Source organism: Protopterus annectens, chromosome 12.part0 (assembly GCF_019279795.1).
Source record: "Protopterus annectens isolate FY-2018-M chromosome 12.part0, PAN1.0, whole genome shotgun sequence".
Taxonomy (NCBI): Eukaryota; Metazoa; Chordata; order Ceratodontiformes; family Protopteridae; genus Protopterus; species Protopterus annectens.
In genome coordinates this window covers 165,272,349-165,289,750 of record NC_056746.1, presented here as the reverse complement: position 1 = coordinate 165,289,750, position 17,402 = coordinate 165,272,349, and the positions used below count along the sequence as shown (strand labels likewise).

At 42.4% G+C, this 17,402-nt stretch overlaps 2 protein-coding genes across 10 annotated transcripts in view; one reads left to right on the top strand and one right to left on the bottom strand.

Moving 5' to 3' along the window:
• Nucleotides 1-11,200, bottom strand: part of TSC2 (TSC complex subunit 2) — a 3,048,576-nt gene extending 3,037,376 nt beyond the window's left edge. For 4 of the 5 annotated variants that reach the window (XM_044089186.1, XM_044089187.1, XM_044089190.1 and 1 more), the window contains exon 1: nt 11,061-11,200. The gene's annotated coding sequence lies outside the window, so the exon portion shown is untranslated. The remainder of the gene's footprint in view (nt 1-11,060) is intronic. The other variant, XM_044089188.1, reaches the window with a different exon arrangement.
• Nucleotides 11,201-11,262: 62 nt separating this feature from the next.
• The window catches only part of NTHL1 (nth like DNA glycosylase 1), a 492,998-nt gene continuing 486,858 nt past the window's right edge, over nt 11,263-17,402 (top strand). For 4 of the 5 annotated variants that reach the window (XM_044089196.1, XM_044089192.1, XM_044089195.1 and 1 more), the window contains exon 1: nt 11,263-11,679. In XM_044089196.1, coding sequence (XP_043945131.1) covers nt 11,508-11,679 — 172 coding nt within the window. In that variant the 5' untranslated portion in view covers nt 11,263-11,507. The remainder of the gene's footprint in view (nt 11,680-17,402) is intronic. The other variant, XM_044089193.1, reaches the window with a different exon arrangement.

The following is a 17,402-nucleotide window of genomic DNA, read 5'->3' as shown; positions in this document are numbered from 1 at the left end:
CACAGAGGTTCCTCACCAGGAGAATCTAGGGCCTCAAACATCTACCCAACACAGATGGGCAGGGTCTACTCAGTCTCACACAGACTCCTAAGAGGTGACCTCTGGCTGGCATACAAAGCGATCTCAGACCCCGCCTTGATCGGACTGCTGCATATCCGCACGTCAAGCTCCACCCCAGTAACCCATGCATGTGACCTCAACCTGGTCTGAGAGATCAATAGGACTTGTTGGTGGGATAGATTTGTGTCCCAGAGACTCCCCCCTTCTGAGAAACAGACTCCCTTCTCCATGCCAAGCAGAGTATCTCATTAACCCTTTTAAAGTGCAACCTAGATAACTAATGGGGGGAACACAAAATATACCCCCTAGGATTCCACCTCTGTCCCTGGACAAGGGCTTCAGATGCTGACTTGTCAAAACATGGGCTAAATTCTTGTCTAGGCTTGTAAGGGCCTCCGGCCAATAGATTAGTAATTTCCTATTAACTCTGGCATATCCTGGTGGGTGATAGCATCCCCACCTCTGCCAATACTCCCAGAGGGTACCCCAGCACCAGCTGACAGGGAAGTGCTACCCAAGGGTGCAGCTAGTACAGGGCCAGTAGTGGCAGTACTGCCATGTTTGGTCACAGATGGATCAGCTGCAGGCTGGGCAACTTGGGTAACCCTACCTCCCTGTGTTGTAAAGCTTTTTGCGAATTGCCATAGATGGATGACATGGAAACATTTTACGATGCACAGGAAGAGGCAAGGGTTGGAGTGAAGGAGAGATACATGTATGTATAAGTATATATGTATTCATATGCACATATATATATATATATATATATATATATATATATATATATATATATATATATATATATACACACACACACACACACACACACACGGTTCCACTTTATAATCTAAAAATACTGAAATTTCGAATTTCAGTACCTCAAGACCATAAAGTCAAATTTTTAAAACTGCGAAACTCCATAACCGCGAATCCAGAAATGTCAAATTCACGGTTATGGTGTTCTGATACTTGTTGTGGGATGTAGTCTGTGCAGCATGTACAGTTTAGTGTGTGGATTTGGCTGGTATGTAAGGTAAGAGAGTACTTTGTTAGGGGTTTAGGTATTTGTTTGAGTGTGAGTGTGATTGGAAGTTGTGTGTGTGGGTTAGGGTAGGCAGGTAAAAGTATGAAAGTTTTAAGTGTTGAAAGTGGTGGTGTTTGAATATTTCCTGCTCCCACCCCCCCCACCCCCATTAAGGAAACCATGGTAAAAAAATTCTCCAAAGCCAACTTCATGCTTAAGACAGAAGTGGTGAACTTCACGACACCCATGCAGATGGACAATACAGTTATGACTACTGAATCCTACACAATTCCACTTTATAAGCACTTACATGAGTGCATGGATCATGCTATCCCAAACAGAACCAAGACGCTATCCTCCAAAAAAATAAAGTCAATCTGGTGGCCCCCTGCCATAAACAAACTGTACAACAGAAGGAAGAAACTGTTGCAAAAGAGAGTAAAACCCCATGAGTGCAGGAGCTCCCTGGTCAGCCTCAGTAAGACGCTGAGATCCCTGATGAAATCCTCCAAAGCTAGTTACGAAAACAAAATTGCCACGGATTCTAAAGACAACCACAAAGCATTCTATAGCTATGTCAAGAATCTCAATGGCAACACTCAGATCTGCTCTGAGTTGCAGCACAATAGCACTAAATATACAGACCCAACTGACATTGCCAACATCCTGGCAGACAGGCTAACTTTATCCCCCTCTCAACCCCCAAAAGAACCCATCTCTATACCGGAAGAATGCAAAGTTCCTGTAATCACGGCTGCACAGGTAAAAACCACACTCTCCAAAGCCAAGAACACAGCAAAGAGCCCATCTCTATACCAGAAGAATGCAAAGTTCCTGTAATCACGGCTGCACAGGTAAAAAACACATTCTCCAAAGCCATGAACACAGCATCTATGGGACTACAGAACAAACTGGTACCCCACTTAAGTACCATGTTCAATCATAGCCTCACCTCAGGCTTTGTGCCTGCTGAATGGCACACAGCAATGGTTATCCCACTCCACAAGGAGGGGAAGTCACCACGGACCTCAGGAACTACCGCCCCATTAGCCTGATGAGCCTGGTCTGCAAGGCCATGGAACATACCATCATGGAACTTATAAACAAAGACATTGGTAATCTCCAAACTCTGGACCCCACCCAGTTTGGGTTTGTAAAAGGCAGATCATGTCTCCTAAACCTGATAGACTTCTTTGAAGCAGTCACCAGAGCCATAGCCAAGGGTAAAGTAGTTCACACAGCCTATCTAGATCTTGCCAAGGCTTTCGACACCGTCCCCCACTCTGGAATTATAGATAAACTCATAAACTAGGTATAAATCCCAATGTCACAAGATGGGTTGCCAACTGGCTCACTGACAGAACCCACACTGTGAAAGTAGCAGATTCCAAATCTGACTTCAGACCAGTGACAAGTGGAGTACCACGGGGTTCAGTCCTGGGTCCTCTCCTGTTTGGTATCTACTTCTCTGAAGTACAGGCTAACACAGAAGGTCTTTGGCTAACGAAGTTCACAGATTACTGCAAACTAGGAGCCACAATCGAAACTCCTAACGATGTGGACATCCTACAAAAGGGCCTCACTGAGGCAGGTGTCAAAGCCATGGCGCTCAATAACAAAAGGTGCACTGTCATCCCCTTTGGTCAAAACTCTGCACCCATGAACTACAACATAGGCGGTAGTATACTTAACACCGAAGTGTGATAAGAGACCTTGGGACACAGGTGGAAAGTAGTCTCTCCTTTGATAATCACATCGCCACAGTAGTCAGGAAATCCTTCTATGTGACACACCTCATCACAAAAGTTCTCTCATCCAGAAAAAAAAAGAGGTCATTGTTCCCCTCTACTCATTAGACCCATTATAGAGCAAAACGCCCCTTTTGGTATGTACCTCACAAGACATCTACAACAACTGGAAAGGCTGTAGAAATACCTCACAAAGAGGATTACCAGCCTCAAACAGATGCCCTACGTAGACAGTCTCAAAAAACTCCAGCTTTACTCCGTTGCATATCGGCTACTCAGAGGTGACCTCTGCCTAACATACAAAGCTATGTCAAACCCAGAGCTGTTGGACATGCTCCACTTAAAGAAATCTCAATCCCTCCGAGCTACACGCTCTAGGGACCTAAACCTTGTCACCACAATAAACAGAACATGCCGGAGGGCTAGATTACTGTCTCAGAGACTTCCCATACTCTGGAATAAACTACCTATCTATATCAAACAAAGCTCCTCATTAGCACTCTTCAAGAAAAATCTTGATGATTGGATGGGAAATAAGAAATTCACCCCAGAGAGCACCTCTGTGGCTCTGCTCGACAGTGGCACAGGAAATCATTTTCTTGGGTGGCAAAAGCCAGGGTACCTTTTTGGCTGGGCTTGTATAGGCCCCAGGGCCAATAGGCTAGTACCTACCTATGAACCTATTTGTGATGAGTATGTGTGTGGGTACTGTATTTGTGATGAGTATGTGTGTGGGTACTGTAGAGTGTCTAGTGGTGAGTATGCTGTCTTTTTTCTGTTTGGTGCAATCTCAGAGTTACTATATATACGTAGGGTGGGTGCAGGGGGGCTTGCTCCCCTGCTTATATGTAGTGCAGATTTGTTGATGTGTTTTTGTTTGTTGTAGTGTATGTGTTGTGTGGTGTACGGTGCGTTTATATGTTCGCAATTTTGTGTTTCGCAGTTTCAGGATTTCAAGCGTTCGACTTTACAGTCTTGAGATACTGAAATTTGAGATTTCAGTATTTCGAGATCATAAACTGGAACCATATACACTCACGTGTGTGTATTTTATAGATATACACACACATTATATCTATATATATATATATAATCTATATATATATATATATATATATATATATATATATATATATATATATATATATATATATATATATATATATATATATATATAGGTTCATAGGTTTATACTAGGCTATCTGCCCTAAGGCATTTATAAGCCTAGCCCAAATTATTGTGGCTTACGCCACCCCTTATATGAAAAATACTGTGCCCATTAGTTTGTTGTGCCTCTGTCCAGCAGTGACCCAGAGATGATTCCGGGGTAAACCTCGATCTCCCATCCACAGGTCTAGATTTCTCTTGAACAGAGTCAGCGAGGTGCTCTGCCTCACATGGACCGGGATTTTATTCCACAGCATAGGGAGTCTCTGAGTGATAAATCTATCCCTCCAGCACGTCCTATTTATATCCGTGCTAAGGTTTAAGTCGCTTGCTCTAGTGGTTTTGGTGGATTTGGATTTTTGAGGTGGAGCATGTCCATTAATTCCGGGTTGGACATGGCCTTGTATGTCAGGCACATGTCACCTCTGAGCAGGCGGTATGCGACTGAATAGAGCTGGAGTTTCTTCAATCTGGCAGCATATGACAGATTTTGGAGTCCCTTTATCCTTTTGGTGAGGAACTTTTGGGGTCTCTCCAATTGCTGCAGATGTCGGGTGAGATACATCCCGAATGGGGCATTGTACTCGATCATTGGTCTGATAAGTGAAGAGTACAGGGGAACAATGACCTCACTAGATCTGGATGTGAATCCCTTCATGATCAGGTGGGCAATGTAGAAGGTCTTTCTAACCACTTTAGCAATGTGAGTGTCAAAAGAAAGGCCACTGTCAACCTGGGTCCCCAGGTCCCTGATAACCTCTTCTGTGCTTAGTGGATTGCCACCTATATGGTAGCTTGGGGTTACCTTGTTTTTCCCGAAGGGTATGACTATACATTTTTGGCGTTTAACTTCAGGCCATGGCTCTGGCACCAGCTATCTGTTTCCGTGAGTCCCTTCTGAAGGATATCAGTGTCCGATGCACTTTCCACTATGGCGCCCAGTTTGCAGTCATCTGCAAACTTTGTCAGCCAAAGTCCTCCCATGTTGGCCTGTACTTCTGAGAAGTAGATGCCAAACAATAGGGGCCAAGGACCGAGCCCTGTGGGACACCACTTGTGACCGGCTTGGAGTCTGACACAGCGCCAGCAACTCTAACCCTGTGGGTTCTGTCCTTAAGCCAGTTTGCAACCCATCTTGTGACATATGGGTTTACATTTAAGCTGGTAAGTTTTTCAACAATACCCGAGTGGGGTATTGTGTCGAAAGCCTTTGCAAGGTCAAGGTAGGCTGTATGGACTGCCTTTCCTCATCAATGGCCTTGGTGACTATTTCAAGAAGTCGACCAAGTTCAAAAGGCATGATCTTCCCTTGACAAAGCCAAACTGGGTCAGGTCCAATGTCTGCAAGTCCCTATATCTTTGTTTATGAGCTCCATTATGATCCTCTCCATAGCTTTGCAGACTAGACTTGTTAAGCTTATGGGGCGGTAATTACCAGGGTCCGTGAGGCGCCACCTTTGTGGAGTGGGACCACAGTTGCCGTCACGCCACTCCTTGGGCACGTATCCTGTGGTAAGGCTGAGATTAAACAGCTGCCTTATGTGCGGGTTTAATTCCTCATTTAGCTCGTGTAGCACACAGCCGGGGACACCATCCGGTCCCATTGATGCTGTGTTTTTAGCTTTAGAGAGCAGCTTTCACCTGCGCATTTGAGATGTCCGGGAGGCTACACTCGGCTGGGATAGTTATCTCTCCTTTAGGGGAGAGGGGTGAAGTTTGCACTGAACCTGTCTGCCAGTATGTTGGCAATGTCTGTGGGTTCAGTGATTTTTGTATCATTTTGGACTAATTCTGAGCATATCTGTGAGTTTCCACCCAGGTTCCTAACATAGCTGAAAAAGGCCTTATGATTGTCCTTTGAATCCATGGCAATTTTTCTCTCAAAATTGGCCTTAGTTGATTTTATGAGTGCTCGTATTTTTTACTAATAATGATCAGGGGTGACTTCCCTTTTATGGATTTTGTTCTATCATGTAATAGCTTTCTCCTCTTATTGTAAAGTTTGTTAATGGCTGGGGTCCACCAGACTGGACGTTTGCCCTTTGTGGAAAGAGTCTTGGTTTTATTTGGGATTGCCTGATCCATGCAGTCCTGGAGGTGTTCATAGAAGGCATTTGTAAGGGCTTCCAGCTTGGGTTGTGGTTTCCTCTGACTCAGGGGCCTTGAAGGATACCACACCAGTCTTGAGTAGTGTGAAGTTTACTTTAGAGAAGTTCTTCACTATGGTCCTTTTTGTTTGGGGTGGGGCGGGATGTGGATTTCCAGTGAGATTAGTTTATGATCAGATCTCACCAATGAGGGATATACTTCGGTGTGGAGCATTTTGTCCCCATGTTTGTGACAATGAGATCTAGTATATTTTCTCCTCTCGTGGGAACAGTGACTAGCTGTTCCATGGCATTTGAATTTATGAACTCCAGGAACCGTTGGGCTAGAAAGTTAGGGCTTGAGTAATGTTCCCAGTCTATATTCGGGTAGTTGAAGTCACCCAATATGATGGTGTTTGGAGATACATTTATACCCTCCAGTGTCTTCAGGAAGGCTGTGTGGGGTTCCTGAGTTTGAGAGGGTGGCCTGTAGCATGCTACAATTTGTAGAGCAGTTTTGCCTATTGTTAGTTGCACCTGGATGGTTTCAGAAGCTTCATGCGTTGCCACCAACCTGGAGGTGTGAGTATCCTTTATGAATATGGATACACCCCCTCCTTTTGGGGAGTGGTCCGGGTTTTGGGGCCGGAACGCATGATATGAGGTAAAACCTAATAGTGCCGGGGTGCTCTCAGGAGCCTTGAACCAGGTTTCAGTTACAGCACAGACATCGATGTTCTCCATACTGAGAAGGGCCTCGAGTGCGTGCATTTTGAGATTTAGACTTCTGGCATTGAGCAGCATTACCCTCAATTTCTTCCCATTTTTGTTTTCTAGGGTGGTAGGTTTAGAATTTGAGCCTTGCCTAAAAAGGCACTATGTGGGGTGGCAAGAGCCTTAGCCAATATCCGGAATCCCAGGGGTGACAGGTGCAAGCCGTCCCTTGCGAAGCAGCGTGGCTTGTCAAGCATGTCATCCCAGGCAGACAGACACTGGATCCCCTTTGAATGACACCAGACATTAAGCCAATTGTTAAAGCTGATCATCTTGTCTCTATATTGTGGCATCAGTCTTGGTGAAGGAAGGATACTGCACAGGGTTAGGGTCATACCTGCCTGGGCTACATAATCAAAGAGCTCCTCTATGTCTCTTTTCATGCAGTCCAGGGAGGTACGTCTCAGGTCGTTCACACCAGCATGGACAATGACTGTGTCATATTTGTACTTGCTGTGGAGTGACCCGAGTGCTTGTGTTATGTGGCGGATTCTAGCGCCCGATAGGCAGCTTACTGTGACCCTCTCCTTGTTCAGCCTGGTGAGTGGGACGTCAGTGTGTCTGACTATGGAGTCACCTATGACAAGTATGTTTGGTGTTGTATTTGGCCTTAAGGGCTGTGACTGCTTTGCACACTGCTTTTGTGGTTTATGTGTTGCTTGTGGGGTGTCTTGAGGTAGCAGTTGTTTGGGTGTCTGCTTTGGAGGCCTCTGCTGTTTAGGTAAATTTTTACTCAGAGCCTCCGAGTATGTCTTTGTGTGTTTATGTGTTTGATTCAGTGGAGTGGTAGCATTATGTGAGGCTGGTTTTGTGGTGTGTGTAGTTGCCTTCTCCTCCTGTCTGGTCTTGCCAGTCCTGAGTTGAGAGAGCTCAGCCTCCAGTTTGGCTAAATAGCTGCATCTCTCGCAAGTATTTGTGTTATGTGGGAGGAGGAGAGGGTTGTCTGTGTACATGAGGCAGTTATAACATTGCCTCAAGATTCCCAGATTCACCAGCTGGACCGGAGAGGAGATTGACAACTGACCTTTGGACATGCTAGAATAATATTGGGAAATCCTTAATTGAAAACAAGGGCCAGTGGGGAGTGAGGGTGTAGTGCTTTTAATTTTTAGTGCTGACTTATATAATTGCTTTAGTGAGCAAGTGCCAGGTAACTTGAGTGCAATGTGATACAAGTAACTAAATGCAAAAACGACAAACAGTAACTTTCTTTCAAGTGAAACAAGGAAATAAGTACAGTAAGCAATGCAGATATCACTAGTGATCCACAGAAGCTGAGAAGTTGTATTAGGTGAATTAGCTTCCAGGGAAATAACAAGCAACCAAACAACAAGTATATAAACAAAGCTAGATTCAGTAGGCCTGGATCTAGTCTATGCTAGAGCAAACAAGGTGAACCAATTTCAGTAAGATACAGTTCAAATATTCAGGCACTATAAACCTTTAACCAGAAAATTCCCAGCTCAGAAGGGCAGAGTCCAGCCTCTTCTCCCACAAGAGTGCAGTCCACGAACCTTCTTAATGTAAAATAACTGGCCTGAAGCCCAAGTGCCTAAACCAGAACTAATACACTTGGACACTGGGCTCTCAATCAGCAGTTCCCAACTTAGAAGGATGAAAGCTACCTGTCCTGCCACCACAGTGCTTGCCACAAACCTTCCTAATGTAAAACAACTGGTCTGAAGCCCAAGTGCTTAATCCAAAAGACTTGAATGATAGCTACACTTTAATCAAGTTACAACCAAGCAGTAATAAATACCATTGAATACTTTAGAGAATGTCTGGATTAGTGCTCAAGTTACACAAACAAAGCTAGATCCAGCAGGCCCGAATCCAGTCTATGCCACAGCAAACAAGGCACCAACTTCAGTAAGAAACAGTTCAGATATGCATGCACTATAAGCCTTCAACCAGAAATTCCCAGCTCAGAAGGGCAGAGTTCAGCCTCTCCTCCCACAAGAGTGCAGACCACGAACCCTCTTAATGTAAAATAACTGGCTTGAAAGCCCAAGTGCTTAAACCAGAATTAATACACTTTTAGAATAACAGACACTGAGCCCTCAATCAGCAGTTCTCAACCTAGAAGGATGTAAGCTACCTGTTCTGCCACAACAGTGCAGACCACAAACCTCTCAGTGCAAAACAACTAACTGGTCCGAAGCCCAAGTGTTTAAACCAAAAGGCTTAGAATGAGTTACACCAAGCAGTAATAAATACAATTGAGTATTTTAAGATGATGCAAAAGTAAAAAGAAGTAGGTAAAAACACAAGTACAGTAAAAGCAGATGAAATTTTTTTTTTTTTTTTTTTTTTTTTTAAACTCAAAATGTGTACACATTTTGAATAAGAAATTATATATATATTATATATATATAAATGCAATACAGTTATTTTCATCAAAAACTTTGTACATTGCAACTCAAATACTGAAAACTCAAAATACTGAGAATAGAAATTTATTTCCCCACTGTTGTATGATCCTGGAGGTGGTACATATAATTTGCAAGGGTTGTGTGGGGTGCGGGGGGGGGGGGGGGAACTATAAGTCTCTCTCTGCATCCCTGCATTAAGTAGGTTCAGTATTTTGAGTTTATCATTTGTAGGTTTCAATATTTTGATTTTTTTCTATTATTAAATGTACTCTATATGAATACACACAAACAGGAGCCAGAAACATTGTTGATTGAAGCGGTGGTTTAACATTTTGCTTAGTCAGCTCACCATTTAGTCAAAACTAGTCTTTGTGTGTATGCAGATATCAGAACAATTTGATTAGAGTTTTACCAACTGTTGTGCCAGCCTGGAGTTAGTATAACTAAATTTTAATGATATGATGCCCACATCCAGTAAAACAACACAAGGTGCTTATCCGCCACAAAACGGTTTGTCTTTAAAATGTGCCAAGACTACAATTTAGTGCCATTTTTTAGCTTAGAAAATTTGTTACCACTGTTTTGAAATCTCCAGTCATTTTAAAATTTAGATGTGTGGCAGTTGTGTGCAGTGTGCGTACAGTGTAATTACACTGAATGTATTAGGATTTGATACTTCTTTTGCTTAAAATGTGTTTGAGTACATAACATATTTATGTATGTTTGTGTAAATGCACACATCTACTCAGGTAAACAAAAATATACAATGGCACTCTTTAGTCGCTTTGCCAAACATAAACAAATACAAAATACACCAACAACATTGTGAGAGATGAGAGAAAAGAATTCCACATACCAACAGCATACACTACCAGCAAAAATAAGAATCAGTCTCAAGTAAACCAAAATTAAACAAGGACAAATCTACACCACTTGACAACTAATTCAGTAAAAAGCACATGTCCAACATAGTATTTAAGAGTTCGTGCATACTTCTAAGCATTTCTTATTCAAAATGTGTACACAATGCATAGCACGTTGGCTAAACATGATGTAATTTGATCACTAACTAGAAAGGAAGTAAAAAGCTCAGTAAAATCAAACAAGAACAGTATGGTTTAAAAACCGTATAAATGACTAGATTGGGCATGGGGACTGCTTTCTTGTAACACGAGGGTATTTGAAAACAAAGAGGAGTCATACATCGTAGTGGGGGTTGCAATCTTAAGAACGGAGACTTCACTCCAAGAAGCACACCTGGAAATAGCGGCTCTCTTTTCATCCTCCCACAGCCATTTGTGGGTTTCCATTCTCTCTCTGTAGTCACTCAAGAACTTCCAAAATGTGCATTTTTTAACAGACACCACACACCACAAACCTAACAAGTTAAAAGTCCAGCCTAGCTTACATGAATTCAAACTGCTCCCAGCCTTTTATCAATTTAACAAAATGTCAGTATCAGAAAAATATACTGGACAAGGCGGAATATCAAATATCTATTTGAGAAAATCCCCCGATTAGTGTATGTGTTATTACTTTTTTTTTTAACCAAACTAAAGAAAATGCTGAGCACACAGTTAACACAGCATAAATTACAAGCAAACTTAAAACGGGAGGGGGGTGTAACCCATAAACATCACAATTTTGTATCACCCAAAATAACAAAAAGTACAACTTATAAGATTATAATCACTTAAATCTCCAACCTTTAGGACTATACTTGCAAGCATAGTTAATTCATAATTTTGACAGCTACAAAAAAAAGTGATTTAAAACATATGTACAAAAGCATAACTAACACAAAACTGCTTGGTATAAACAACCATACCCCAGTATGTTACTCTCCTGGTATTTTATGCGTGCATGCTGCTCAACAGTGTCAAAAGAACGGTTGAAAATTGAGAAACAAAACTGAGTAAAGATATCCCACAACTCAGACAAATAACGCCATTTTGATTCCAGTCAGTCCCCGGAACTGACGTGCTACACAACCACTTCTAAACAGCACGTGCTGGTGTAACACGTTGTTTTCCTTGTATGTTTTGGGATAATGCTTTACGCTGTGTTAACGTTTTTAAAATGATCTCACAGTAAAAGAAGTGTGTTGTTTTTTCAACATTATAACTGTTTATTTAAAGTCTGGATTATGTTAGCTAATTATAAGGAATGACACTCCAAATGCTTTCTTCCGAGTTATAATACTGATGAGGAAATAATAGTAGTTATGGCAAATGTATGTGGCGCCGTGGAAGAATAAGGAGAATTCCTAAGTGTAATGGCTTCTCTTTATGCTCAGACAAATAAGACAGCGAGGAAGGCAACAAGATACAAGAACTGTGCTAGTCAAGCAGCTGCTGTCCAGAAGAATGCGGGGACTGAAGGATGTCACGTGTCGAGTGTAAACAGTGGGGAGGCTTCCGCAGTGGCAACAGGTATAATGGCGCTTGGTACGCTCGCTCTTAAATATGTACTTAAAAGCCTTCTTCAGCACTGTCCTTCCTATTTGCTCGACAGTCACCAGAGTGCTTCTGAAATGTGCTTCATTCAGTGCAGAACACACACCTGCCAAGTTTTGCTTCCTTTATTCTACAGTTGAAAATGTTTTGGAGAAAAAGTGGATTACAGTCAGTATATACCACTAATAATCATTAGAGTAGTACTCTTTTACTGTACAAAACTTAATTTAGAACTTCTTGCTCTATCGACTTGTTAACTTAAAAATACAAGTATTTTTAATGTAAAACAGTTTCCCTTCTCTGGGCAAAACATTCACCTGTCAAGTTTTACTTAATTTATCATACATTGGGGATTTTTTTTCTTCAGAAAAACGGGATGGATTACAGTCAATATATATTGTTTATTGGACATTTCACTTATTGATTCAGACCTTCTTGTTCTTTAGACTTTCTTATTTAATATTATATAAAAAAATACAAGTTGTTTCTAATGTGTGAAGTTTTCACTTTGCCCATATTTCTTAAGGTAAAAGGTTAGTCACTCACTGTAGAACACATACCCTGACAATGTGTGACAAATAGGCAAAATGTGTAACACCCTATTTTCGCACTGTGTGAAAACGCACCATTGGTGCTAGGCTGAAGTTCTTCAAGCAAAATCAGTAAGTAAGAAAATTAACACTGTATACATGGGGAATTCTTCTATAAAAAAAGCGTAACAGATTCAGAAAATGTATTGTATAATCAGCGAAAACATTACCACAGTAAGTATGTAATCTGTGACAAATCATCCACTTTAGTAGATCATGTTTACTAAACCTGATTGACTTCTTTGAAGCAGTCACCAGAGCCATAGACGAGGGAAAGATAGTGCACACAGCCTATCTTGACCTCACCAATGCTTTTTAATACCATCCCCAACTCTGGAATTTTAGATAAACTCACTAAATTGGGCATAAATCCCTGCGTCACAAGATGGGTGGCCAACTGGCTCACTGACAGAACCCACACAGCAAAAGTAGCCGACTCCAAGTCCGACTTCAGACCAATGACGAATGGAGTACCACAGGGTTCGGCCCTGGGTCTTCTCCTGTTCGGCAGCTACTTCTCTGAAGTGCAGGCCAACACAAAAGGTCTTCGGCTAACAAAGTTCGCAGATGACTGCAAACTGGGAGCCATAATAGAATCACCTAATGATGTAGACATTCTACAAAAGGGCCTCACAGAGACAGATGCTTGGTGTAAAAGTCACGGCCTCAAGCTCAATACCAAGAAGTGCATTGTCATCACCTTTGGGAAAAACTCACTACCTATGAACTACCACATAGGCAGTAGCTCACTAAACACCGAAAGTGTGATGAGACCTTGGGACACAGGAGGAAAGTAGTCTCTTCTTTGATAACCACATCGCCAGAGTAGTCAGGAAATTCTTCTACGTGGCACACCTCATCACAAAAGGGTTCTCCTCTAGAAAAAAGGAGGTTGTTTCTCTTTACTCATCCCTCATCAGACCCATTATAGAGTACAATGACCTGTCTGGCATGTATCTCACAAGACACCTACAACAATTAGAAAGGTCATAGAAATACCTCACTAAGAGGATTACCGGCCTCAAACAGATTCCATATGCAGACTGTCTTAAAAAACTCCAGCTCTGCTCTATCGCATATCGTCTACTTAGAGGCGATCTCTGCCTAACATACAAAGCTATGTCAAACCCAGAGCTGTTGGACATGCTACATTTAAAGAAATCCCGATCTCTCTCTACCACACGCTCCAGGGACCTAAACCTTGTCACCCCAATAAACAGAACATGTTGGAGAGATAGATTCCTGTCCCAGAGACTTCCCATACTCTGGAACAAACTACCCATTCATGTCAAGCAAAGCTCCTCATTGGCCTTCTTTAAGAAAAATCTTGACAACTGGATGGGAAATAGAAAATTCACCCCGGGGATCAGTTCCGTGGCACTACTCGACAAAATTCACCCCGGGGATCACTTCTGCGGCACTGCTCAACAGGGGCACAGGAAAATAATTTTCTTGGGTGGTGAAAGCCAGGGAACCTTTTCGGTTAGGCTTGTATACCCCCCCAGGGCTGACAGCCTAGTACCTACCTATGAACTTAAAATTAGAAAGCAAAAGCACCTCTGCACAAAACTAAACCTGTACACTTTTTCCAGTGAGAAGTTAAATTTCACATGATTTATTAAATGATACATCTCAAGTACGTCTTTGTAAAGTATATTCCTCATTTTGATTTTTAAAATGTTCTGCAGCAACTGGAGAGAACTCAGAGGTTTCTGTATAAGAAGATCAAGGGACTCCAGCACATGGCTTTACACAGACCGACTAAAGTCCCTGACATTTTACTCCGTATCGTATAGACTGCTCTGAAGCCAGGCTTCCCCCAAGAAATCTCCAACCCAAACCTAATCAATTTGCTGTGCATCCATAAATCAAACTAGACTAGAGCTACGTGTTCTAGGGACCTAACTATAGCCTGCAACTTGAATAGGATGTGCTGAAGGGAGAGATTTGTTTCCCAGCAACTTCCACATCTTTTGAATAGGCTGCCAATTCATATGAAGCAGAGCACCTGTGTGACACTGTTCAAGAGGAACCTGGATGAGTGGATGGGGCACTGTAAATTCTTACTGGGGATAGTAACCACAGCCCTCCTGGACATGGGCATTCATTACTAAATACAATCCTGGGTGTTGACTAGAGTGTTTGCGGTATTACATTGGGATGAAATGGCTAGGTTTGTAATTGCCCCTGAGTCGATAGCCTAGTAACTTCCTATGATCCATGTTCCTGAAGTTCTGCATTGAAAGGGTCAGTCACATAATCAGTGTTAAAAAACAATTTTGACATATATTCACAGTGAATAATACTGAATCATATTGATGCATAAAATTACTTGCAGGTATAAAGTAACTAATTTTTGCCAGTGGGGAAGGAGAGCTGGAGCTGCAGCCCTGTTACCATAAAACACTTAAAGTGCCGGAATCCCCCCCCCTCTTGCACAGCAGAGAATTCCCTTTTCTCTATAGTATTAATAATTTAAAATACACAAAAGACTAATAATACTGAATCGTGCTATCAGCACAATAACATTTTTTATTATGTAAACTTCTATGAAGTTAAAAGTAAGCTGTACTGCCTCCTATAGATAATGCAAACATAAAAAAATGCTAGAATTTCCCTATCTTGCTAAAAAAAAAGTTAAGCTGCCAGACATTGCCTATGCCCCCCCCCCCCATGTAAAGCAGAGAATTCTCCTATTCTCTACAACAGAAACTATAAAAATCTACAAAAGTTTGCCTACTGTTTAGCCACTGCTCTAGCTAAACCTGGACTAACAATTGGGCACTTATCTGTAGCCAAAGATATATCACCAAAAGATATGCCTCACCGTAGGAAAAAAATCACAGATCAGTTTGTGAGTAGTGGCTTGCACACTGTCCTTTAGTCTTCACTCTCCACCGATCTTTTCTGTTCCATGATCTTAATATCCTTGCTTGCAGTTTGAAGTTGAACTGCTGCAGTCCCAAAAGGTTTGCTGGCCACCAAGCTAATCCAACCATGTCAGGAACCTCCTGAATTCTAATATTACTGCCCTCATCAGAGACCATACAGGTGCAACTAACCATAGGCAAAACTGCTATACAACTGGTAGCATGTTACAGACCACCCTCCCAATCTCAAGAACCCCACTCAGCCTTCCTGAAGACATTGGAGGATATGAATATATCACAAAATACCATCATACTGGGAGACTTCAACTACCCAAACATAGATTGGGTACATTATTCTAGCCCTAATACCCTAGCCCAAAGGTTCCTGGAATCCATAAATTCAAATGCACTGGAACAACTAGTCACCTCTCCCACTAGGGGAGATAATATACTAGACCTGATCATCACAAACATGGGGACAAAATGCTCCACACCTGAAGTATACCCCTCACTAGTGAGATCTGACCACAGATTAATCACCCTGGATATACATATCCCACCTCCACTCCCAGCACAAAAGACCACAGTGAAAAACTTCTCAAAAGCAGACTTCACTCTTCTTAAGACTGAGATGGTATCCTTTAAGCCCACCGTGCCAGTGGATACCACATCCCACAATGCCGAGTCCTTTGCAAATGCTTTCTATGGACAGCTCCAAGAATGCATGGATCATGCAATCCCAAATAAATCCAAGTCCCTCTCCACCAAAGGTAAGCATCCTGTCTGGTGGACCTCAGCCATAAACAAATTGTATAACAAAAGAAGGAAGCTACTGCACGTCAGAGCAAAATCTCATGAAGGGAAGACATCTCTGATCAACATTAGCAGAAAACTACGTTCTCTCATAAAAACATCCAAGGCCAACTTTGAGAGAAAAATCGCTAAGGACACTAAAGATAACCACAATGCCTTCTTCAGCTATGTTAGAAACCTGGGCGGAAACCCTCAGATATGCCCAGAGTTGGTTCACAACAACAAAAAATACACTGAACCCACAGATATTGCTAACATTCTGGCTGACAGGTTCAGTGCAAATTTCTCCCCTCCCTCACCCCCAAAAGAAGAAATACTTATCCCAGCTGAATGTAATCTCCCTGTCATCTCAGATGTCCAAGTGAGAACCGCCCTAAACAAAGCAAAAAACACAGCATAAATGTGACCTGACGGTATCACGGGTTGCGTGTTACGTGAACTCCAAGAGGAGCTAAACCCACACATAAAAATGCTATTTAACCTTAGCCTTACTTTGGGATATGTACCTGAACACTGGCGTACAGCAACAGTGGTCCCACTCCACAAGGGGGGTGCCTCTACAGACCCTGGAAACTACCGCCCCATAAGCTTAACCAGCCTGGTCTGCAAAGCTATGGAAAGAATCATTATGGAACTCATAAACAGAGACATAGGGGACCTACAAACACTTGACCCCACCCAGTTCGGCTTTGTAAAGGGCAGATCCTGCCTTTTAAACCTGGTTGACTTTTGCGAAACAGCCACTAGAGCCACTGTTGAGGGCAAAGCAGTCCATACAGCATACCTGGACTTGGCTAAGGCCTTGACACAATACCCCACTCAGGCATCATAGATAAGCTCAACAGCTTAAAAGTAAACCCTTATGTCACTAGATGGGTTGCAAACTGGCTAAAGGACAGAACCCATAAAGTTAAAATCGCTGGAGCAATGTCAGACTCAAAGCCAGTCACAAGTGGTGTCCCACAGGGATCTGTCCTAGGACCCCTCTTGTTCGGCATTTATTTCTCAGATGTTAAAGCAAACATGGGAGGGCTGTGGCTGACAAAGTTCGCAGATGACTGCAAACTAGGCGCCATAGTCGATACACCAGCAGACACATACATCCTACAAAAAGGCCTCACAGAAACGGACAACTGGTGCCGGAGTCACGGCCTTAAACTAAATGCCAAAAATGTATAGTCATCCCTTTGGGAAAAACAAAGTACCCACAAATTATCACATAGACAGCAACCCACTGAGTACGGAAAAAGTAATCAGAGACCTAGGGACCCAAGTCGACAGCGACCTCTCATTTGACACACACGTTGCCAAAGTGGTTAAAAAAACATTCTACCTTGCACACCTCATCATGAAGGGATTCACATCCAGATCCAAGGATGTCATTGTACCCCTATATTCCTCCCTCATCAGACCCATGATTGAGTACAATGCCCCATTTGGT